Consider the following 22,625-nt stretch of genomic DNA (forward strand, 5'->3'; position numbering starts at 1 on the left):
CCGAGGCGGTTCGAATCATCCAAGAGAACGGCTTCTGGCTGAAACTCGAGGCTGCGATCGCGGTACTAAAGCCCGTGAATGAATTTCAACACGCTTCCGAGGTTGATGGGGCGGGGATCGCACACGTTATAAATCGCTGGCTGCAAATCAAAAGTAAATGGGCTGAGATGAGAGAGGCTGACCAGTTCCCTGATATTCCGTGGGTCGATGTTGACGCCATATTCAAAGCCCGGCTTGATAAGCAAACGTACGACATCCATTGGATCGCCGATCCCCTCCGGCCAGACACAACCAGCCCAAATTCGAAGCTGCCGCCTAGCGTCTTCGCGCGCGTGCAAGAGTATTTGGAGAAACAGCTGAAGAACGACGACGAATGTCGCCGTGCCCTTTCTGAATTCACACACTTCCAAATACGTACAGGCGGCCTAGGGGACTTGTTTAATAAGCGCAGCGCTATGTACGACGATGGTAATGGCGTGGCAGTGCCTCCTCAACCAGTGTTCGATTCTTGCTAGAGCAGCTATAAAGATAATGAGCACGCTTACGAACTCGGTACCCTCAGAAAGAAGTTTCTCTGCTATTAGTTTCATACGCACGAAGGCTCGGAATCGCCTTACGCCCATGCACGCTGATATGTAGGCCTTCATTTTCATGAACGACCGCGTGTTGGATCGCTTTAAGGATCATAAGTACGCCCATAAAAGGCTCTGGGTGGATCTTGAGGAGAAGGACTGGCTAGAACTCGAAGATTCACACCTGGAGATATTTGTGAATGCGTAGGGCAAGAAGGTCTGGATGGATAGCGCGATGGTGTCTACCAATGAAGATTGTGGGCGGGAAGGTGTATTACAGTTAACGGGTGACGTATTGGGGGTTGGCACTGAGGTGGGAACAGAGGTTTGAGGCTAGAATGGCAGAGGACGAGGACGGCGAGAAGGCTGCTAAGTTACCAGTATTACCAGAAAGGGAAGGGGGAAGTTTGTATGGCACAACTTTGTACGCACAACTTTTCTGTACGTACGTACCGCGGCTAAAATATAGTACGTACGTACGTACGTGTATAGGAAATTGCATCACTAAATACACGATCTAGAAATCCATTTATAAACTGCTGAGATAGTTGTTATACAATCTAACGCTGTTGTTGACACACGACTGAAAGAAATAATCCATGTCATCAGGCCCAGGCTCCCATATTGATTCGAGGTCAATCAACACGATTCTATCCCCCGTGATCAGAAGATTATCAAGTTTGATATCATCGTACATGACTCCCCTGGCGCGCAACGCGTCAAAGGCGACGCTGGCCCGGTCCTGAAAGTCCACAAGTGGCAAAGGGTCTTTCTGGTTGAATGGTTCAACTCCATTCACTTTGGAGAGAATCAAAGCCCGAGTGCCCTCGCAACGGCCTTCGCCGTGGAAAAACGGTATCGTGGATCCTTGTAGGTCCTGTAGCCTCTCATACATGCGCTTCTCGTTGTCGAATTCGTCATCCCAGCCCAGCTTCAGTTTTTTCAGGATCAGGCTTGTTGGTAAGAGCCAGCTGGGGCATAGAGGTCTAACCAGGCTCTGAAGTATTGAAGGGAGTCGCAAGAGAAGCCGACTCGCTGCTCGGATGAATGGGCTGCGCTGGAGAGTGAGGTGAAGCACATGGGGATGTCTATGGTCGTTGTAATGTCCGATGGCTGTCAATTGGCTATGGCCAAAACCGAACTGATCAAGGAAAGATGAGTGATGTGACTCTTGGTAAATCGAGAAACAGCTTACGTTGATTTTACGAGAGCTAGAGTCATATTCGTCCATCACGAGCGACGATGGTGCGGGCAAGGTGGTAACTGAGGGATTGATGCACGTTGGCAATTAGGGGTGGCCAGAGAGTTTTCCCGTGAATCATTGGTGGGATCACATGACAGAGATCGGCATGCAAATTAGTCCGAGATGTTAGCCAGCATCCCCCGCTGCTGCCTAACGAATGCCTAACGAAACGTGCAAACAGGTGAATAAGACCCCTGCAATTAAATCGAAACCATTCAACGCTTTATTATTTTTGTTCCACAGAGCTCTGTAGAGCGCTACGGATTATCGGATTATTTGTTAGAATCATGTCTTCCACAGTCTTTGACCTCCTCAACCAGCATCCAACGAATCCCGTGAAAGTTACGGGCTTCCAATCAACGAGCAACAAGTTGTGGACGAAATCGTACCCTGCCATCACCAAGCTCAACGTCCACACCACTGTCCAGGGACCAGGCCATGTCGTGGCCAGCTACGACGCCGCTTTTCTAGAACCGTATGACGATGATAATGAGCGGCTTCAAACAGGCGCGTATCCCCCCAATTACAGAGAGTGGAGACTCAGCTCGGAGGAAGATGGCATCCAGTGGTTCCATACAGAGGTCTCTAACATCGTCCTCGCGGCATTTGGAGAGTATCCAACCATGCTCCAAGTGTCGCATGAGAAGCCACTCTCCGATATCAAGTTCGACCAAACAGTTGATGTTGCCTACTCAGTCAAGCACAATGGCAAGAGGAAGCATGTGACTATCGGAGAGTTCAAGAGAGGTCTGATTCTGCCCGATCAATGGCAGGATGGCAAGCTTTCTGGAGGCCAGAAGAGCTTTTCTCAAGAACTCAGAGCGTTAGTAACCATTCTCTGCATCTCTGCACTGACTAAGGAGTGGATTAGATACGCATACATCTATTCGTGCCCCCAGATTTTCTGCTTTGACCATGAAACTTTTCTGCTGTTACAGTTCAGGGCAACTTCGAAGTCTGGTATCAAAGACCCAAATTGCGAGGTAGACTGCTGGGTTATTCCTCGAGAGAACCCTGGTGGCTCTACCTTGAGGGAGGCCTTGTATAAGCTCTTGGTGCAGGGCTTTCGGAGATGCCAAGGTGAATTTCCTTTGGGGGCGGACCTTTACGGGTATCAGCCCTCTCTTCGCGAGTTCTACAATGGACGTCCGCTTTGGAAGATCAACCAGATGCTTTATTGGGAGCCTTGGGGCCATCGCCGTGTCGTGGATGCGTCACAGGGCGCATTCTACTGGACGGATGAGAACGGATCTAATGCCGCAACGGACGTAAACGGCAACGCGGTATGGGACACTGAGGCGTTCTGGACTGTGGATTAGCAGGTTGAGCAGCATAACCGAGTCGATGGGGGTCTATACGACCAGCGCAGCCAATGCTGGAGCATAGACAAAGCCGCCGGCCTCGCAACAGGTCACCGCGTCAGCTTTGGCCCAGTCACCTATGAAGTGAGTTCGCAGTAGAGATGCACACAGAGCCAGTCCGCCCGGTTGCAGGGAGATGTTCAGGACGTGGCGAAACTCGACGCCCGGGCGCGGAAAGTCGGGCACCACGCGTACCATATATATAGGACATGCGAATCGGGCTCCCCCCAGGCTTGAGTCCTGGGGGACTGGATGGAATTCGCGCGGGTAGTCGACAGAGGCATTTTATTTTGTCAAAATTCAACCACAACGATGCATCTAGCGATATGTGTATAAAACGATAGAGAAGAAAGCAATTGATTGATCAATATCTATAGAGTCATTTTTTATTTTATCGTTGGCTAACAGACACGCAAAAGAAAGCATCTAACTCGGTGTCGAGACGAAAGCATGGTCTGAGCTCAGAGGCTGCTTACGAAATATCGTTACACCCTGGTCGCTTGGCCTAGACCTCAAACCAATGAAAGGAGGGCTTGGACCGGACGGTATCCTTGTTTGCTCCACAGTGATTTCCTGAAACAGCTAGCTGAACTGAGTATGAACAGGGGCAGTTCGATATACTGATGACTTTAGCTAATGATAGCATGGCTTGGACTGGACGGTATCCTACTACTACTACCAAGTATTCAAGTCGGGAACGCGACCCATTCCCGCTTCTGCGCCAATCACCTATCCCCAACCATCCTTGTCTACTACCACCTCGGGAATGGGGCCCGTTTTCCTTAGCGAGACTAATCTAGCCAATCATCATTCTGTTCAAGTCCAGAGTAGGCATAGGAGCCATCGCGGCAGTTAGGTAGACCCCGCAAGGGAGCAAGGGGTCCTTACCTATGCCCTCCTCCCCTTTTCTCTATCTCCTGAGTGCGTGCGGACCTCCTCCACTGTGGTAACGATGAGGGGGTATGGCCAATTAAAATGTGCGAAATAAAAGGTACAAAATTCCCATGCTAAATTAGGTGGTGATAGAAGTCCCAGCAATATTTGCTTTGACATATCGCAACATCACAGATACGGCATCCGAAGGTGGTCTGACTACGCACCTTGGGCCGCTTCCTCCCCTTTTTTTCCTCATTGCCGCTGACCTCCGTAAGAGGGCTCCATTCCGAGGCGTTTGTTCTCAGCTGCCCCTGCCGACACCCTTGACAGGCTAGGCAGTCTGATTTGGCATGACGGTTGATAAAATTGATCTCCCGGTCCACGTGTTTACGCTGTAATTCGGCATCCTGTAGATCACGCTCGTCTCCTGCTCGGTAAAGCTGCCTTGCCTGACTATCATGGCCGTAGGCGTTGAATAATTCGTTATAAATGCACTCTCGCCACTGCCTGTGATTCGTGTATCTCTTCCACTTTGGCTGCCCGTGAAGTTGAGCAACATAGCTGTTAACAAGGGCCACATCAAGGAGGAAGGTCCAGGCTAGTGCCTGCCACGGGCCCCGGCGGAGGGCATGATCATACTTATAATATGACCTCAGCTGATCACCACGGTCAACATGGTTCATCTCGTCGTTGTAAGCAGCAGCCACTGTCGGTATGTTGATCATTTTGACAGCTTCGTTCCTAAAAAAACGGCGTATCGGCTTGGCCTCTGACTTCTTGGATGACGGCTTCTTCCTCTGTCGGATAACACGCTCATCGTCGGCGCCGGTAAACACGGTAGATAAGAATAACACAAGCTTAGTGTCCTTCCAAGCGATTTGGTTAACCTGTGGTTACAGCACGAAGGCGAATTAGTAGGGGATTCTCAGCCAAAAGTATCTGAAGTCAATACCTGGTTGTCAGGGGTTGGTATCGCCTTGACGGCATTAAATTCGTACATTTTTTTGACCTTGCCGTCATCGTTCTTATCCCTGACTAATTCCTCGTGGATGCCACTATTCGCACGAGCTGTGCCAGTGGCCCCGTAGCCCTGCTTGCGCAGGTTGCGGAAGAGAGGCGGGGACGAGAAGAGGTTATCGACGAAGACGTGATATGTCGATTTTGGCAGTGTTTTTGTAAGGCCAATAACGACGGCTTGGGTCGAATTCACTGCTTCACCATCGTCTTCTATATCAGGGGCTTCCTCTGCGGCCTTGGCTGAGACCTTCCTTCTTTTCCTAGACCGGGCTTGTGAGGGTTGTGAGGGTTGTGAGGGTTGTGAGGGTTGTGATGATAATATCTGCGTTGAAATTTCAACGCCAACGGCGCCATGTTCTGCATCTTTGATATGCCATAGCCAGTGAATAAAGAAGCCCAGCTGGGCTATGACCCAAATCTTGAAGCCCATAGGGTCGGGCTTGCTTTTGATAGTCGTGATAGCGTCGCTTCTGCCCGTATAGCGGATTATGCACTCATCGATAGCTAGGTGGGACCCAGGCCGGAACAGCTGCATGGATACGGCTTGTATATGCTTAGACCACTCTTTAACGCCTTGGAATACTTTCGGAAGTGGTGTAGTCTCGTCAACTTGGGTGTAGTTAAAGGGGCGAAGGTGCCTGTGGATAAGCTGAAAGTTATCGTATGAGATAAACTTAACAAATGAGTGCTTAGCGCGTTGAATACCGGGCTTAGGGCTCTCCTAATAGCTTCGTATCTTCTTTTCCTTATGCACTCCCATATAAATAAGCACTGCAATCATCGTCATCACCTCTGAAGCCGTTAGACCTTCCCATTTGTGGGGTTTTGAAGTTCGCTTCATTTCGGTTTTCTAGCTGTCGATCTAGCCGTTCAATTTCAGCCACGAGACCCAGCTTCTCGTATAGACGACCCATTTTTCAATAAGGGATATAGGGAGGAAAAGTTAGAATAGCTTTAGAGGCGTTGGAGGCAGGGTGTTGATATGAAATTTACGTGTTTCCACTTAGAAGGGCTCGAAGCTCGTGCCTTGGTCCTCTTCGGCCGGAAAAACCGCGGCCCGGGTTGAATCATTGGGCCAAATGCGATGGCTATGCCGTTCATCGAGAAAGCTCGTGTCATCATAGGGGGTGATGACCTGTATCTCGTCTAGAATTAGAGGGGAGCTCATTGATGAGATCAAAATAATTTAATAGTGTTTAGGGTGTGAAATGGCATTAATTTCTTGTTGCATTAAACTTTTCGTACCCCTCACGTACTTCCGAGGTGACCGAGATAAGTGGGGCAAGTGACTTTGCGGAGGTCCGCACGCACTCAGGAGATACGTACATATGCAACTATGATGGATGACTAATATTCCTCCTCAACCCGGCCATTTTCCAACTACAACTGATCAATTGAATTCAACTTCAATCGGGTCGCAATGCCGCAATTATGGTTTTTTGTCGCTGGAAATTAATGCCTGACCTATCCTCTATCTAATGAATCGGTGCATGTAGTTGAAATGCATTTTACGGGATAAAACTTATGGGTGCGGCGATTCCGTTTGGGTTAAATGGAATCGCTTCATCTGTTCATTAGCGCCGTTTTTTTTAGTATGGGAATTTAAATGGAATCGCTAGCGATTCCGCCGCGCAGCTAGGATAGGATAGGCATAGTAGCGACTGATGCTCGCCGACGAGCGCAGCAATACACCTATAGAGGCATAGTAGCGACTTGTAAGAAAAGTGTGGCCCGGGTTGGACCGCCCAGCTTTGCCTTGAGATTGGTCCTAAGTTGGGCCAAGTTTCTGCTGGATAAAGTCATTTGTTCCGACAGACAAAGCATGTTGAGGCTTAAGAGAGTTAGCGGGTGATAAGTGATGGGGTTGATTCAAGGCCTCCAATTGTGATTCCGCTATGGAGAAGGAAAAAATTGCGAAGAGGTGGGCGGCAAGAGTCAATATGCAGCAGGGATGAGCGTCGATCTAGGGCTGTGAGAGGGGACGCAACATCGCGACCTTTTGCCTTTTTGGGTACAATGCAGGGAGGGCAGCTGTTCGAAAGAGGAAGTTGGCAATGAGTCCCTCGGACAATGTGCCTTGAATTGATCCTTCCAGCGGTCAATTCGATGCAATGATTCGATCAGCGGTCATATCAGGTACAGCCAGGGGGGCAGAATATGTCTCAAAAGGGCAAGCCATTTCTTACCAACTGATGATGACTGCGTCTTACCGGCGCGAGAGGGCAAGTGTCGCAGGCTGAGCATGGTCTCAACGAGCCTCAGGAGCAATAGCCCTCAGTCATCAAGCTGGGTGCTTTAAGTGGAATGTGTGGGATGAATTACCCCACACAGAAGCTAGAATCAATCAACTCACTGCCGCTGCTCATTCGTTATGGCCTGACTTTCAGGCCCTTTAGCACACAAAAGTGCGACAGATGAGCTTGCCCCTGAGTTGACCGCGAAATCCTGATTAGGCTAGTGCGTGACCGCCAAAACCAAATGAAGTTAGTGTGTGACCGCTAAATTCTGGTTGGCTCAAGATTTTAGCACTAAGTCCAGAATAGGCTAGTGTGCTGACCGCGAAACTCAAAACGGCAATTTTGACTGACCGCATCGTTTCGCACACAAGGCACATCGCGAGGTGTAGAATGATCGTCTGCTATGGGGTAGTGATCATTAGTATCAAACGGAGCGAGAGCAAAGTCCGAGGTCAAGGTCGTCGAAGAGGCCGAAGAGCTCGAATTAATTCGTCTCTAGTCGCTTGTTGCCTGTTGTGCGTCGTCACCTTGATGGAAACGAACAGGCAAGGTCGGATCGTTCTGTGGAGAACATGGATTATCCTGGGCAGAACACTGGTTTTCTGAATCAATCCAGTTTGAAAAAAGGGCATTATCCTGGGGTTGGGCAGTCTATGGAATCCTTGACGAATGTTGACGGGCTCGATAGGCTCGGACGCGGAGTCGTGTGAGGTCACGTTCCGACAAGGCTGGGTCTCTTCGTGGACGACCCACTGTTGCTTGCACCTCTTCGTCTGCATCCGAAAGACCCGACACGGCGGTAGCTGCCGTCTCGGATGACCCTTGCATTAACGGTTCTCCCGCGCTTGTTGAATCAGCGACGGCTTCAAACGCACCGCTCGTTCGTCTTATATCTCTCGGAGAACGCGTCACTGGAGGGCCCAATGACGCAGCTGTGGGGGGACATAATCGTGGAGGAGTATAGTTGCTGACAGAGCAATCTCGAAAAGTAGAGGTCTCTGGTAGGAGGTGCCGAATACTGGCCGACGAGGTGGCAGGATGGCCTCGATGGGAGTGCTCATGTGGACGATCTAACAAGATGCGGGACCGTGAGTTTGATAGCAGGTAGAGGTATCTTGGATTGGTAAGTCCAACTCACGGCTGGTAACCTCGTCCTCCACGTCATGGACCTGGCTCACTAGCCGGATGGTTTCATGGCTATCAACTTCCCGGAGTTGTCGCGCTTGACCCTGCCGACGCAACTGTTGACGCCGTTTTCTACCACGATCCCGTTCTTTCTGCTTCTTGGACTCGACCGAAACCGATGGAGGCGGCATGATCTCAGGGCGCGAAGGATCTCGAGAGGATACGGCAGAACAAATCGCATGCTTCCGGCGGTGTTTTGGTCATCTTCACTTTTGATCTCCCTCTACGTGTCGGTGCGACGCGTATTCTACAATATATCTGGTAAAGGGGCGAGGTTAATTTCGAGACTCAATACATAATTGGATGGGCTGACAGGGTTGAGAAACGATTACTGGCTTCGGAGGGACGGAAGCGCTTGTTGAGAGTTTGCGAGCTGATGGGGAAAAACCAAATAAGAGCTCAACCCGGCACTTGCTATCTCAGCGCCGCCAGGTAAAATATAGCGATCTAGGGTAGGTGCAAAGAATAATCGCGACAAGCGATCGCGGTGGAAAAGTAAACCCGGCGACGAAGGATACATGGTAACCTCTTAATGAACCAAGCGGCCCCTCAAAATCATATGTATTGCATCTTGAATTCATGCTATGTAGGGTGATAAAGTCTAGGTTGTGCGCAATACAATGATGTCTGCTACTATCCGGTCGTTCAGTCTCGACAGTGCTTGCTTGACTACTCGCTCGGCCAGTTCTATGGGCAAAACGAAACTTACCCTTGTTTAAGACATCGTTGTGGAGCCTACCAGGATACCATCCGGTCCAAGCCATGCTATCATTGGCTAAAGTCATCAGTATATCGAACTGCCCCTGTTCATACTCAGTTCAGCTAGCTGTTTCAGGAAATCACTGTGGAGCAAACAAGGATACCGTCCGGTCCAAGCCCTCCTTTCATTGGTTTGAGGTCTAGGCCAAGCGACCAGGGTGTAACGATATTTCGTAAGCCGCCTCTGAGCTCAGACCATGCTTTCGTCTCGACACCGAGTTAGATGCTTTCTTTTGCGTGTCTGTTAGCCAATGATAAAATAAAAAATGACTCTATAGAAATTGATCAATCAATTGCTTTCTTCTCTATCGTTTTATACACATATCGCTAGATGCATCGTTGTGGTTGAATTTTGACAAAATAAAACGCCTCTGTCGACTACCCGCGCGAATTCCATCGAGTCCCCCAAGACTCAAGCCTGGGGGGAGCCCGATTCGCATGTCCTATGTCCTATATGTCAAGCACGGCTCGCGTCAGTGGCTGTGCTTCACTGAAATGTGGCGCGAATTTACGATAAGATAACCACGCTGTGGCGCTGAGGAAGCCTCGCGTCATCAACAGGATGCACAAGCTACTCACTCTTTCATCAACACACTCTGGCCCGCGAAGGCACCGCAACACGACGAAATCAATTCAAACCTCGATGACGGGCTTACGACACTAGCCGGCCAAAGCTAGGGGCATCTGGGAATTCCGCCGCGATGAACTCGCCGCCCAGCTCCGCCGAAAAAGCCCCCCTTCACCACGATCTTTCTGACCAACACTTTGTCACATATCTGACCCGAGGCCTGGAAGAAGTGGTCAAAGAACGAGACGAAGCGACTCCGGAGCCGAAATTCGGCAGCGACGAGTTCGAGGAGAACCATCGATATTCCTGCGAGCAATTACACAAGCATTTCCGTCCCCGACAACTCGAATGGTATCGATCGCGCGTCAACGAGCCTGAGTACTGGGAGCGTGAAGCCAGACACTACAAGGATGCAGTGATTGAGAAGCTCTTGAACAAGGCCCCCGAACAGTCTGCACGAGGCGCTGTCACTCCGACAACAGCAGAGGGCTGGCAGGAGATCGTTGGCTTCTACCAGGACATCCTACGAAATCTCGGCTTATCTACCCAAGACATAATGCGCCTTCGACTCTCCATCGACTCGCAAAACTACTGGAAGACCGAAGAAGAGCTGCTTGAGCCACTGTCGAAGCTACAAGAATACCGGTTGATGGAACAATGGAGGAAGGAGGCGGAGCGAAAGAACCGTCGATTGAGCAAGAGAGTGCCCGCGCCGCGACCGATCAGGCCCGAGGCTGCACAGTCTACAACATATGATCCAGTTTCGGCTCGAACGAGATCTAAAAGCAGAGGCGCAACGCAGGCCGGCGTGTCGAAGCGCAATTTGCGGAGCAGTATGAGACCCGACGTTAAACCGTCGTGACGGAGAGCGGCGCGCGTCAGCATCAATTCTTATTGGCCATATCCCCGCTCGCTCTTTTGGTCAACTTGAGCGAATTCAAGCTGAGGACTGCAACTGGCGTCACCCTCAGATCGACCATTTCGCCGCGTCTTGCGCCGTTGAGATCCTGTTGTAGCCATGGACAGAACCCAGACTCCCGGCCTCGCAGACGTTGTCTTGTTTCTTGGGCACTTTACTGGCGTCGAGGACATTGTCTCACTGTCAGACAACAAGCGATACCAATTCATCCCGCCTACAACTGGCATACGGTGGAAAGGAGATAAGCCCAGAGAAAAACATACTGGCGCCATACTCTGCCTGACATTTGGAGAGCATCTTTTCTCCCCGGAAGGCTAGGTAATAGGCCCATCCCCAGACTCTGATGTCTGTGATCTCCAGCTCGCCAAGAATAACCAGACGGGCATCAGTAGACGACACTTTCGCATCGACACAGCCCCAAAGACTCGCCTCCCCAGACTGACCGTTCTATCCGCCACGGGTACTATCCGCCTCCTAGATGGTGGCCGTTCCGTCTCTCTCGTGCCAGGAAAGTCGATAGAAATATCCCGCATGGTTACCATTGATCTTGGGGCTGTCAGCTTCCGAGCATGGCGTCCGGAGTTGACCGCTGCCGAAAAAAGAAGATATAATGAAAAGGGACTGAACTGGAGCAAGGAAGTCGTTGCCGCTGTACCGAGGTACTTGCCTCAGCTAAACAGCCAACCTGAAACCGTCACCTCCAACATCCGTTATGGGAAAAACAATGCCGTATATGTGAACGAGGGGGGTGTCGAAGCCAGAGGTATGACTGCTTCTGTGATGTGTGTTAGAGAACGGAAATCGGGTTCAATGTTTGGCGCCAAAGAGCCATACTTTAAGGCCAGTGATGATTTCGGCAAAGTGAGAAGCCGCTGGGAGGACCTGAGGAGGGAGTTTGACAACGTTGTCAAGTTAGACCATGTGAGTAAGCTGACCAAGTTGAGTAACTCGAGTCTGATCCTATTATCCCCAGCCACACATCGTCAAAGCTATTGAGCTGGTGATGGCTGAAGATGAAAAGAATCCCCCATGGCTCATTATGGAATATATTCCCCAGAGCTTATCACCCAAAGATCTTGACCAAAAGGCCATTCCTATCATCTTGACCCACGTCAGTAGTGCATTGGCATACATGCACGCCAACCGTATCACACATCGTGATGTTAAACCAGACAACATTCTACTCCAGGACTCTGAACCGTTAGTTGCCAAGCTAGCTGACTTTGGCACCGCGAGACACAACATACGTGAATACATGGACACCTTCGCCGGGACTCGAATCTATATGGCGCCTGAATTTTTCGAGCGGCCATTGCAGTATACCAACAAAGTCGATCTATTCTCTCTTGGTCTAGTTGCTTTGCAGTGTCTAACGAAGTGGGATCCCCAATCAGACGAAGCATGGGCTTCTGGATCGTTGGATCGCCGTGGACATGAGCAGTGGATGCGCGATGTGATTATTCCATGCGTTGCTGATGCGCCGTCCGTGTTCCAAGCATGGCTGACTGGGATGTTGCGCAAACGACCTAAACAACGATGGCCGGCTGACAAGGCTTTGAGTTACTTGTGGCAAACTCGAGATGGCCTTGAACAACACGGGCCTCGCCTCGAGGATGACGTCATAGAACGTGGCCCCTCAGAAGAAACCCATGCTCAAAAACGTGAACGGATCGCGCCTAACAGCAAGAAGCGGCCGGCCTCAACGTTGAGTGAAAACAGCTCTGGTCTTCGGCGTGGTCGAGACCGGCCAACTCGACTCTCCCCAGCCGATTTGCAGGGTAAATCTGCCAGCCCTCAGCCTGGAGGTTCATCGTTCGTAATGCCGTCGTCACCCTACTCGGCCCCCACGCCACATGATCAGAAAGAGGGTTCTGATGAACCTGATGAACCTGATGAGTCCGCGTATGAAGATGATGCGGATCTGGAGGATGATTGGGGAGAAAGTCACGATGAAGCTGAGGATTTTGCTTGAAGGTCTCGGATGTCGACTGAATCATCGCTTCCAAGAGGAAGCGGATCTTTCATTCTTCTCTTATGATCGCTATCATGTATGCTTGTAGTATAAATGCAATGGATCTCTGCCAGGATCTCTGCCACAAGGATCATGTGTCGTATGGCCAGGACGACGACTAGTCCTCAGAGATCAGGATGACCCAGAGCTCGACAACGTCTTCATATTAGCCACTAAGTCCTTAGACCTCCTTTTCATTATTCTACCAGATACCATCCCCCTCTACAACAGGATCAAACACTGCGGTGACATTAAGTACGGAATCCAAACTATCTGTGCCGTTGGCCATAAAATTGCCAAGGAGAGGGGCCAGGACCAGTACTTCGCCAATATCGCCCTGAAGTTCAACCTGAAACTAGGCGGAAACAACCAACTACTCGATAAACAACGCTTTGGTATAATCAACGAGGACAAGACCACGGTTGTCGGCATTGACGTCACACACCCGTCTCCTGGGTCTAGTTCTCGCGCGCCAAGCATCGCCGGGATGGTTGCCAGCGTGGATAGGTGGCTAGGCCAGTGGCCAGCAGTTCTCCGGGTCCAGGCCGGCACTCGCCAGGAAATGGTCACGGACCTATCAGACATGCTTAAATCACGCCTCCAGCTGTGGAAAACCAAAGGATGCCACCAGTCCCTGCCTGAGAATATCCTGGTATACCGTGACGGGGTCTCCGAGGGTCAGTATGACAAAGTCGTCAACGAAGAACTTCCGCGGCTGCGCAAGGCATGTACGGAGGTGTATCCGGCCTCTGACTAGAAAAGGGGCCTCCCACATTTCACCATCGTCATTGTCGGTAAGCGTCACCACACGCGATTTTACCCGATAAAGGAAACCGACGCCGACCGGTCCGGCAACCCGAAGCCCGGCACCATCGTCGACCGGGGTGTCACGGAGGCGTGTAGCTGGGACTTCTTCCTCCAAGAGCATGTGGCCATCCAGGGCATCGCGCGTCCGGGGCACTACGTTGTCGTGCTCGATGAGATCTTCCGTGCTCGCTATGCCAAGACGCTGCCGCCGGGGTTCAACAACGTGGCGGATGTGCTTGAGGACCTGACGCAGAGCTTGTGCTATGTGTATGGGCGTACGACCAAGGCAGCCAGTCTGTGTACGCCTGCTTACTATGCTGATATTGTCTGTGAGAGGGCTAGGTGCTATCTGAGTGGTATGTTTGACACGCCGACATAATCCGCGGAGCCGTCGTCGGCTGGAAGTCAGACGGGGGGTTTTCAAGTTGGGAATAAAGATGTGAGGATTCATGAGAAGTTAAAGGATACCATGTTTTACATTTGATATCTTGAATGTGCTGGGATTTTGAAGTTCCCAGAACTTGAGGAGTAGTTGTCCTGGGTATCATCGTCGTCGTCGGATGGCGGAGCGGCGGCCCAAGCGTCGTGACTGGAGACCCCCCACAACCCTTGAAAACGTTTCTCCCCTTTTTTTTTATCCTGAACAGCCTGTATTCGACACCCTCTTTTCAAACAAAGGTTTAAATTTAGTGCATTGCAGGGGTGTCAGTTTCATGCCCCAGTGATCCCTGGTCCCATTGGTGCCCGCTTTGATGCCTATCCTTATCGCGCAAATTCTCCCTCGTTAGAAGAAACAAACCGAACCAAAATTCCTTCTTACTTCTACTGCCACTTAGGCAACCGATCGTAAAGCAATGAACCCCTTCACTCTCTACCGGGATGACAGATCATCCGACCCCGAGTACAGAGCGACCATCGAGAGCGTCGAAGCGTCCATTGCTCGGCCGCCATGCGAGTGCGTCGACTGCCAGAACGGATTCTACACTGTCAAGGAACAATGTAGCCCAGGCTTGTCCTACCGCCGCAGGCTTTCTGATAAAGAAGCGGAGCGCAGTGTGCTCTCGGCCGTGGAGGATATCCATCGTCGGCGAACCTCACTTACAGAACGTATCGATGTCTTTGGCGATGTCTTGCTGAGCAGGTGGAAAAAGCGAAGCAAAGCAAAGCGGGAGGCCCTGTTAAAGGAAGCAGCTCCGGAGCTCGAGGAGGACCAGTGGCTTCTTCCGCGGTATAGTTACCTGCGCGAAAGGCTTTATACACACGCGAGAAGCCCAACTCGGAGACATCAACTCCTGTTGCCATGGCTGAACGTGCAAGTCATGAAGACCAACCCTGCAGTCCTTTTTGCTCTGCTTCACTATAGGACCGCCTATTCTCCCCAGGACTGGGCGGCGTTCGACAGTAGGCAGCTCACTCTCGGCTGAGCAGCTGGATTCTTTGACGTCGACTTCTCGGCCAAATGTGTTATCATGTATGGACATCAATATGGATCACTAGTCGACTGGGAAGAAAAGGCCGCCCATCGAGCTGATACTCTTGGATTTCCCAGGGCCATGCTGGTTCTTGAAGCGCAGGCGTACCTTATGGAGGTTCTCTGCAGTATGGTGGAAAGGATCCTCGACGGTGTAGACCCCTCACAACCCCCTCGAGTTGAGAAGTGGCGAGACCTTGTCAGCCACGAAGCTTTTCGAGAGACAGGTGTGGTAGAGTTCTGGTCTCCCTACACGAACCAGGCCTTCTCACAACCGCCAGAACTCGACAGCAACTACCTGCTCACGCTCGCCAAGACTCGACTGGATGAAACGGGAGATCATCTCTGGTACCTGCAGTGCGATGCTGCATACATGAGGAGACATCTGAAGACCATGTTCGCAACTGAGATCTTCAAGAAGGCCTCGGAACCCCAAAAAGCTGTGCTGCTTGCCCAGCGCATTCGCACTGAAATCCTGAATCACCATTGGTGGCGATGGATTGAAATGGAGTGCAGGCATGTGGACGCGGTGCACAAGAGATTCCGCGACAACATATATCCCGGCACACCTTTGCCGATCCGTTATGACAAAGCTCTCGGTGCCCTTGAGCTTCTCCTTGTCAACCAGGTCATATACAGGGCAAGTCGCCTGAAGGAACTACTACCATTTGTTCCGGGCCTTCAGAAACACTGGAATCTCGAGCCTGAAGCGAACTTGCCCAATACAATTGGCTTCCTGAAACGAGAGGCGTCTGCAAACACACAGGAGGCGCTCACCGAGGACCCCCTTGACTGGTGTCTAGTTCAGTTGCAAGCAAAGCCTGACAACCAAAGGGCCTTTGATCATGCGATGCTCTTCGCAATGCTGCAGGATCATCTGTTCAGCAACCCGTCTGAGAGGAAAAGGCTTGACGAAGTCATCTACCAGACACTCTCGGACCTCTCAACCTGCCATGAAATGCTTCTGGCCGTCCGTTTCCACAGGCCACAGAATGCAGCGAGAACAGTGCAGGAAGTGAGAGCCACAGAAGACAGGGAGTCTTGGAAGCCGCGACATTCCGAAAGTTACAAAGAGGACCTTGGCCTTCTCGAACGCATCGGGACGTCGCTTATTAGGGATTTCTACCTTGCAAAGCCACCAACAGGTCCGAAAAATGCTGATTGGCTTGCGCGGTCTCGGGTGCTCCGCACTGCCCTCGAGAAGTTCTGGGAATCGATAAGAGGAACCGTCAGAGAGGAATTTGGCGGTTCTGCTTTCAGTCTACCAGAGGTCGACAGTCTTCTTGAAGTCGTTTCAGCGAATCTAAGTGCAGAGTATCTGCAGCAGGAACAACGGGCGGAGGCTGAGATCCTCGCCGCTATCCGCAGAGTAGATGAGCCACAGGCCGTTGCCGGTTTCTTCTACGAGGCTGAACCCAGACCAGTGTCGTCAACGATTGTTACGCGCCGAGAAAAGGCTAAAACACGGGGAGGGCAAGGGACCTCTGCCAGTGATGCCATAGAGCTACGAGACAATGCCCCAAGTGCTCACAGAGAACCCACCGAGTTGACCAAAGGTACCGCCATTGAAGTAACGAGGCAATCGTTGGGGGTCTTTCAGCTCATGTTCCCCGACAAGAATGACGTTGTTAAGGACGTGTTGTGGGATCGATTTGTTAACGCCATGATTGATGCGGGATTTACTGCGAGGAACAACAGCGGCTCGGCAGTGGCGTTTAAGCAGTTGTCCGGGGAGGGAGGCAGGATCGTCTTCCACAAGCCACACCCTGTTGACAAGATCGATCCAGTTCTGTTACGGATCATGGGCAAGAGAATGGCAAGGCGGTTTGGGTGGAGGCGGGAGCTTTTTGTTTTGTGCGACGAGACCACCTGAGCTACATCTATCGATCTTGGGGAGTCTCAGAATCGATCATCCTCTGGCCTTCGTAGTACCTGCAAGACCCCCTAAGTATCGAGGCACCGCATTGACAACGAGGTTCAGCCCGGACCCCTCAGCTTGGTCTTTGTAAAGACACTCAGCAGTGGACAGATTGGAAGATGATTAAGGTCCGGGAAAATTATTCAGACATTGCGTCTCTGCTTGCAAGGGGTGCTAATGCTTCAGTTGTCAATCACAGAGCCGTGTCCGCCATCGACGTCGCGGTCCTTAGCTAGCTTCGCCGGTCTCATCAGGCCAGTTGTCAACAGCAGCGCCGATTTCACAGCCCAGACAGAATCCGGAGTGACAGCATTACACTACGCCGTTCTAGGCGAGATCCTCGAAAGGGTTACGGCAATCCTGGACAACGGCGCTGACTAACACGGCGATGGTATGGTGCGACTGGCAGATCTTCTGCGCATAGTAGTTACCAGTGGGTCTTCTACCAAAGATTATCAAAATACTGCTCGGGTCTAGGAGCGGACGCTTCTTTGGGGAATATTCTTTGGGGAATGATGATGGAGACTGTGTCACATTTTACGAGGGATTTTGACTGTGTGTTGAAGCTCTTAATTTCTAACTGAATGAGTGACCAAAGTTGGTCTGTTTTATCCTTCCTTGGTTAGGGTCGTATTTGTCAGTTGTGATGTAGTGTTCCCGACGATCTGATTCATCCAAGTCTGATACCATAGGCCACACAGCCCGTGTGTCAGAGCGGCCATAATGATATGATGTGACAGCATGTGTGCGATTCCTCCACATGTCAATGAAAATTTCGATTGTCTACTATCTACTCACTTTGTATAGGTAATGAAGTCCCAATACTGATACCACCTACATATACCAAGCGACTGCCCATACAGATTGTAGCCGTGTACATCGCTAGAGAATTCTATCCGCCCACAATTCCTAAGCTTCAGGCTTCCTCCCATAAACTGAACGACTAATAGAATATCAATACGCTGAGAACAAAAACAAGGTGATAGAGAATACATTGATCAATAGGCATGGATACTAAGATTATTCAAATCTTTCCTAACATCAACCAAGAAAACACCAACCTCCTCAAGAGCCCAACCAAGGTGTCTTGTGAACAAAGCCATTGAAAGCCCCTCAAGAGAGTCCTATGTGTTCACATTGCTCCAAGCTCCAAGCTCCTTAAATCTTTTATCCTTAGGCCAATAGTTTGTCGACCATTTGAATGGCGTCTCCTCAATATCAACGAACCCAACATCAACCATAATGTGTCGGAGTTGACAAGTCTCTATGAAAGGACGTCCACGCTTCTAGGATGCTTTGACCAAATGATCACCCCATTTCCAAAGAGCATGATCTTGCGTACGAGTGTTGTCGTCTGATTACAAATTTACATCGATGTCCTAGAGCTCAACGTAACCACCCAGAGTAAGATTCCTCATCAAGTCAAGACTAACCAACTCATTCATCAAACGATGAAACAACTCACTTGAACATCTTATGTAAATACTCGGGCCAAGTCTTGACTGAGGCGTTCATCATTCTGCTGTGAATATAGTTAAAAGGCAGAGAGTAAGTCTAGTCCTCGTCAACATCGTCGATCTCGAACTTCAGATTCGGGGGCACGCTGCTTGAGTTTGAGCTATCATCCGTCTTTCATGTTGGAACTCATTTCTTACGATTCCGGTTGGGTAGGAGACAGATCGACCCCTATCATCTATGCAGATTGTTAGCCTTGGTCGCTCTTTGCTCTGAGATACTTCCTTTCACCCCAGTCTCGGGATGCTCGTCAGCAAAGTCGATCGCCCAAATGCCTGTACCGGTACCCAGGTCGAGAACCCGGCCGGTCTTGAATTTGGGAAGCTTCGGCGGGGAGAGACCAAGCTTGTCATCAAAAGTCAGGAGGAACAGATTATGCTGCAAGTCTGAAAAGATCAAGTGTAAGAATCTCGGACAGTGGAGGAGCTTTCTATCTTACCTAGTCTGTTGTTTTCTGTTTCGTCATTGGGCATGTAGTATTCTACAGCAGGCAAGAAAGGCAGTGAGCTCCAAAATCTTATAAGGGACAAAAAACACGCAACCTACTTCCGTCCTTGTACGCGTGGTATGTTCTCCCGTTTTCGAGTCGATAATTGAGAATGGAGCTGGCCACGCTAGCAGTTGATGACGCGTTGTCCTGTGTCGTGGTTTGTATCAGCTATTGTGTTTCTCCCCCCAGCACAGTAGGGTAGGTAAGATGCCATCCATATATCATCTCCAACCGTCGAGTCCACTTCTTCGTCAACCTTGATTGAGGGTTAGTTCTGTTCGTATCGTTCAGATTCCTGGAGGAGAGGGTGTACATCAATATGTATGATAGGCTCTGCACCGGTTATCGCCATTTCGCCAAGTCTGAAACAGCTTCAGTTGTGCGCGATGAGGTCTGACGATTTCCTCCCGCAAACAGCGCTTTACTGTAAGTAAACGAGCATTGGGTTTGGAAAATACAAATTCCAAGCGACACCACGCCGTCTTTCGTTCTCTCTGAGGTTGCCTGATTGAGATGAGATAAGAAGCTTAAACTTGGCTCCCCACCACTGTTAGGCCAAAGCATCACGGCCATCATCTAGCACCGCACGATAAGCCCTTGGATTCTTCAGTGGCTGACTGGGTCGCCTTATTGCGAGAAGAAATGTTGCAGTGGAGCCGGGACGTGCTTCCGGGCTCTATGACGGGGGTTTGGCCGGGAGGGGAAGGGGCGGGATGGCAAGCCAATTAAGCTGCGCTAAATGGGGGGACACATCTTTCTCACCTAAATTATGCGGGGTACTTCGTACTTTGTCACCGACCAAAAGCTTATATGCCACAAAAGAGCAGCGCGGCTAAACTTCGCTAATTTTGCGCGCCAACCATATTAAGAAATATAACGCTCAGCTCAAAAGTTGCACTATTCCATAACAGGAAATGAAACGCTCGACCGATTGTCAACGCGACGCGGTAGCAATAGTTCTAAAAAAATAATAGAAGTGTTTTTCTATATTCTTTAGACAGACAATCATACATTAAGACTACATTTCAGCCTAAGAATTGGTTGTGGTCTTGGAACCCTAAGTGCTGATTCCCCCCTGTACTCCCAGTCCCTCAGCCACTCAGCCACCCAGCCACTTACTGACCCATGTTTGCTCAATCTTCTTTGCTGTTTTCAAAACACTCCCCTGATAAACATCTAGCCCTCGTAGGTGGTCTCTCTGGGATCACCAGCGGCGCTTGTGACGGCCTGTCATATTGAGTAAAGCATGCGTGCTATGCGTTGAATGCTGCCCACTTGTCACCACGCTCTCTAGCCCTGCTCTTGGGTCAGACTGGGCCTATCCACCATCACGGCTCACAATTCTGGGGCGCGCCTTTCCCGCCCAGGTCTATCACTGTTCGCCTCATGTGAATGAAAATTCAGTTGAATATGTAAGTGATGGGTGCTCAGTTCCCTTGGTATTGCTAACAGCCACTGGAGGCCAAGCCAAATATCGCTCCGCCCGCGTGGGCCAGATAAAAGAGCCCTCACCTCTCGACGAGCCGTCGCCAAGGACCGCGTCATCGAATCCCCCTCCACCGACCAGGACAGCCCCGCCATCGCAGACCCTCCCAATGGTCAGGAGAGTCTCGTTATCGATCCATACTCCTCTGGCGATGCGAGCCCTAGCGTCGGATCGTTTCCGATTTCCCGTCTTCCAGAGGAGATCAAGCGCATGATTATAGAGGAGGCTAGCCCCGAAAGCGTGGTCAGCCTGGCACTTTCATCGCGTGGTTGGCATGATCTTATCATTGATTTTATTCACATGAAACGACCTCCATCCCTTCTAAAGCTGCAAACTTTGTATCGTATACGCGTGGATGATGACGCTATCATCGAGCTTCTATCAGACGCCTTTTGGGAGGACTTGACGACGATAAGCGTGTGCCGTTTGACTTGGACACCCGACAAGAAGTTTTCCTACGTCCAGCTTTCCCCATTTCATCTGGCTGCAGCCAAAGGCAACAAGAAAATGGTTGCCTTCTTCATCGATAAGCATTGTGATATCGGCTCTTGGCATTACCCTTGTAGTGTTCCTGAATACGTCGTCAGAGCGGGGAACCTTGAAATGTTAGACTTTCTCATCGAGAAGGGCCTTCCTGAAGCACGCTCTGATTATCTGGTCTCAGTCGCCGCGGCTGCTGGGCATGACAAGATTGTGGATCGACTCCTTGAACTCAACCCTGGTCTGCTTGCCAAATGGGGTGGATGGAACGTGGAAACACAAATAACTCCTTTGATGGCGGCCATGAGCTCAACCGACGCCGTTCGGAGAAAAATGGTGCCTCATCTACTATCGAAGGGGGCTGTCTTTACGGGGTGGGATATCCAGTGGGCATGCCGGCATGGTTTTGAAGATCGTCTAATCGCCGCTCAGTGGGGAAATTTCAACTGCGACCGCCGTACTGAAGACGCGAAAGGGGCCATTATGCAGCGATTCACGTCTCTTTGCCAGACGGAAGGTGACCAGGGGCCCATCATAGAATTCATCGACTCTATCTGTCACCCGAACGCAGAGTGTGACCCGATACAAGCGGCCGAATGCCTTGACGCTGCTGCAGCTTTCCTGGGGAAGGAGGGGGCCTTTCCATGGCGCGCATACAAAAACATGCAGGAAACCACGTTCAATATGGTCGCGCGCCGTTGTCAACCTGGCGATGTTGACCGCATGTTCGAGTGTATGCCCCATATACTGAGCATAGTACATGTCTTGCTCGAACGATACCCAGAAAAGTTCGAGCCAGATGTATTTCCATCCATGATCCTGGAACTCATTCAGAATATCGTGGCCAGAGATTTGTCATTGGATCTGGATGGTTGTCAGACGCTGCTGCAGAACACCCCGATGAAGAATAACTGGAACGAGAAATCTAGGCATGAGAACTCCTTCCGGTAAGCTACGAAGGGTTTTCTATTTGCATCATCCGGGAGGAATATCTCCTACTTTCCCAATACGGGGAGCACAAGGCTCTAGTTGATCTTCATCTTTGTTTCGTTGTTACTTGAGAACATTGTCGAGATAGGTTTTAATGACAGATTCTGCCTTGGATTCGCGATTAAACAGAAAACGTAAACAGAGCCTGCCTTGATTTCACTTGCCACTTTGTCTTGACAGCTCTTAGGCTTGTAGTGACCCAAAAGAAATGCAAGCTCTGTCGCCAGTGGACCCAAAGTTTGAGGATTCATCATCGTTGACTTGGGCAATATTAATCCAGGGACAGGCTGTGCCAGAGAGGTAGTCACCTCGCCGAGAGTTAATTTTAATCATCTTGGCTTTGGTGCCATGACATACCGCGGGCGGAGAGACCCGGCAGAACGATGATTAAGGCAGGACCCTCCGATCTGCTGATGGCTGGGATGTGGATACTAAGTGAGGAGCTGTGCTCCTCTCAGATATATGTAACTCAGACCTTTTAAGAACACATCATCTTCCACTCCTGCAATATTGTCTCATCAAGCACCACGGCGTACAGTAGTAGTAGGGCACCAAGCCGCATAGGACGGTCAGTCCTGCAGTCGGGTAATTCCGCGAGTGAGACAAGAATATCGCGACGAGCATCTTTGAGGATCGTTTCCCAGCCTGTGCGCCGCATCCAGTTGGTCTGGAGGGCAGAAGAGGTCGGTACCTCACCCATAGGCAGTCTCTGATGGCCGC

General features: G+C 50.6%; 5 protein-coding genes across 5 annotated transcripts; 4 read left to right on the forward strand and 1 right to left on the reverse strand.

Moving 5' to 3' along the window:
• Positions 1 to 2,102: 2,102 nt before the first annotated feature.
• Positions 2,103 to 3,134, forward strand: LRP88_00082 (uncharacterized protein; the record flags this gene model as incomplete). The annotated part of the gene is made up of 2 exons (XM_083236802.1): positions 2,103 to 2,638; positions 2,687 to 3,134. 2 exons carry the CDS (start codon positions 2,103 to 2,105, stop codon positions 3,132 to 3,134), a joined length of 984 nt encoding a protein of 327 aa, XP_083107419.1.
• A 6,817-nt stretch (positions 3,135 to 9,951) lies between these two features.
• Positions 9,952 to 10,680, forward strand: LRP88_00083 (uncharacterized protein; the record flags this gene model as incomplete). Its single annotated transcript, XM_083236803.1, has 1 exon — positions 9,952 to 10,680. One exon carries the CDS (start codon positions 9,952 to 9,954, stop codon positions 10,678 to 10,680), a length of 729 nt encoding a protein of 242 aa, XP_083107420.1.
• Positions 10,681 to 11,547: 867 nt separating this feature from the next.
• Positions 11,548 to 13,934, forward strand: LRP88_00084 (uncharacterized protein; the record flags this gene model as incomplete). The annotated part of the gene is made up of 4 exons (XM_083236804.1): positions 11,548 to 11,658; positions 11,711 to 12,680; positions 12,859 to 13,429; positions 13,511 to 13,934. 4 exons carry the CDS (start codon positions 11,548 to 11,550, stop codon positions 13,932 to 13,934), a joined length of 2,076 nt encoding a protein of 691 aa, XP_083107421.1.
• A 475-nt stretch (positions 13,935 to 14,409) lies between these two features.
• LRP88_00085 (uncharacterized protein) lies at positions 14,410 to 16,899 on the forward strand (the record flags this gene model as incomplete). Its single annotated transcript, XM_083236805.1, has 2 exons — positions 14,410 to 14,783; positions 15,105 to 16,899. The coding sequence occupies 2 exons, from the start codon at positions 14,410 to 14,412 to the stop codon at positions 16,897 to 16,899; spliced, it is 2,169 nt and encodes a 722-aa protein (XP_083107422.1).
• A 1,599-nt stretch (positions 16,900 to 18,498) lies between these two features.
• On the reverse strand, positions 18,499 to 18,932 carry LRP88_00086 (uncharacterized protein; the record flags this gene model as incomplete). Its single annotated transcript, XM_083236806.1, has 4 exons — positions 18,499 to 18,547; positions 18,600 to 18,637; positions 18,691 to 18,845; positions 18,899 to 18,932. The coding sequence occupies 4 exons, from the start codon at positions 18,930 to 18,932 to the stop codon at positions 18,499 to 18,501; spliced, it is 276 nt and encodes a 91-aa protein (XP_083107423.1).
• Positions 18,933 to 22,625: the final 3,693 nt, after the last annotated feature.

This window comes from Fusarium phalaenopsidis (assembly GCF_050370095.1).
Source record: "Fusarium phalaenopsidis strain FUZ10S chromosome Unknown contig_32272, whole genome shotgun sequence".
Classification (NCBI taxonomy): domain Eukaryota; kingdom Fungi; phylum Ascomycota; class Sordariomycetes; order Hypocreales; family Nectriaceae; genus Fusarium; species Fusarium phalaenopsidis.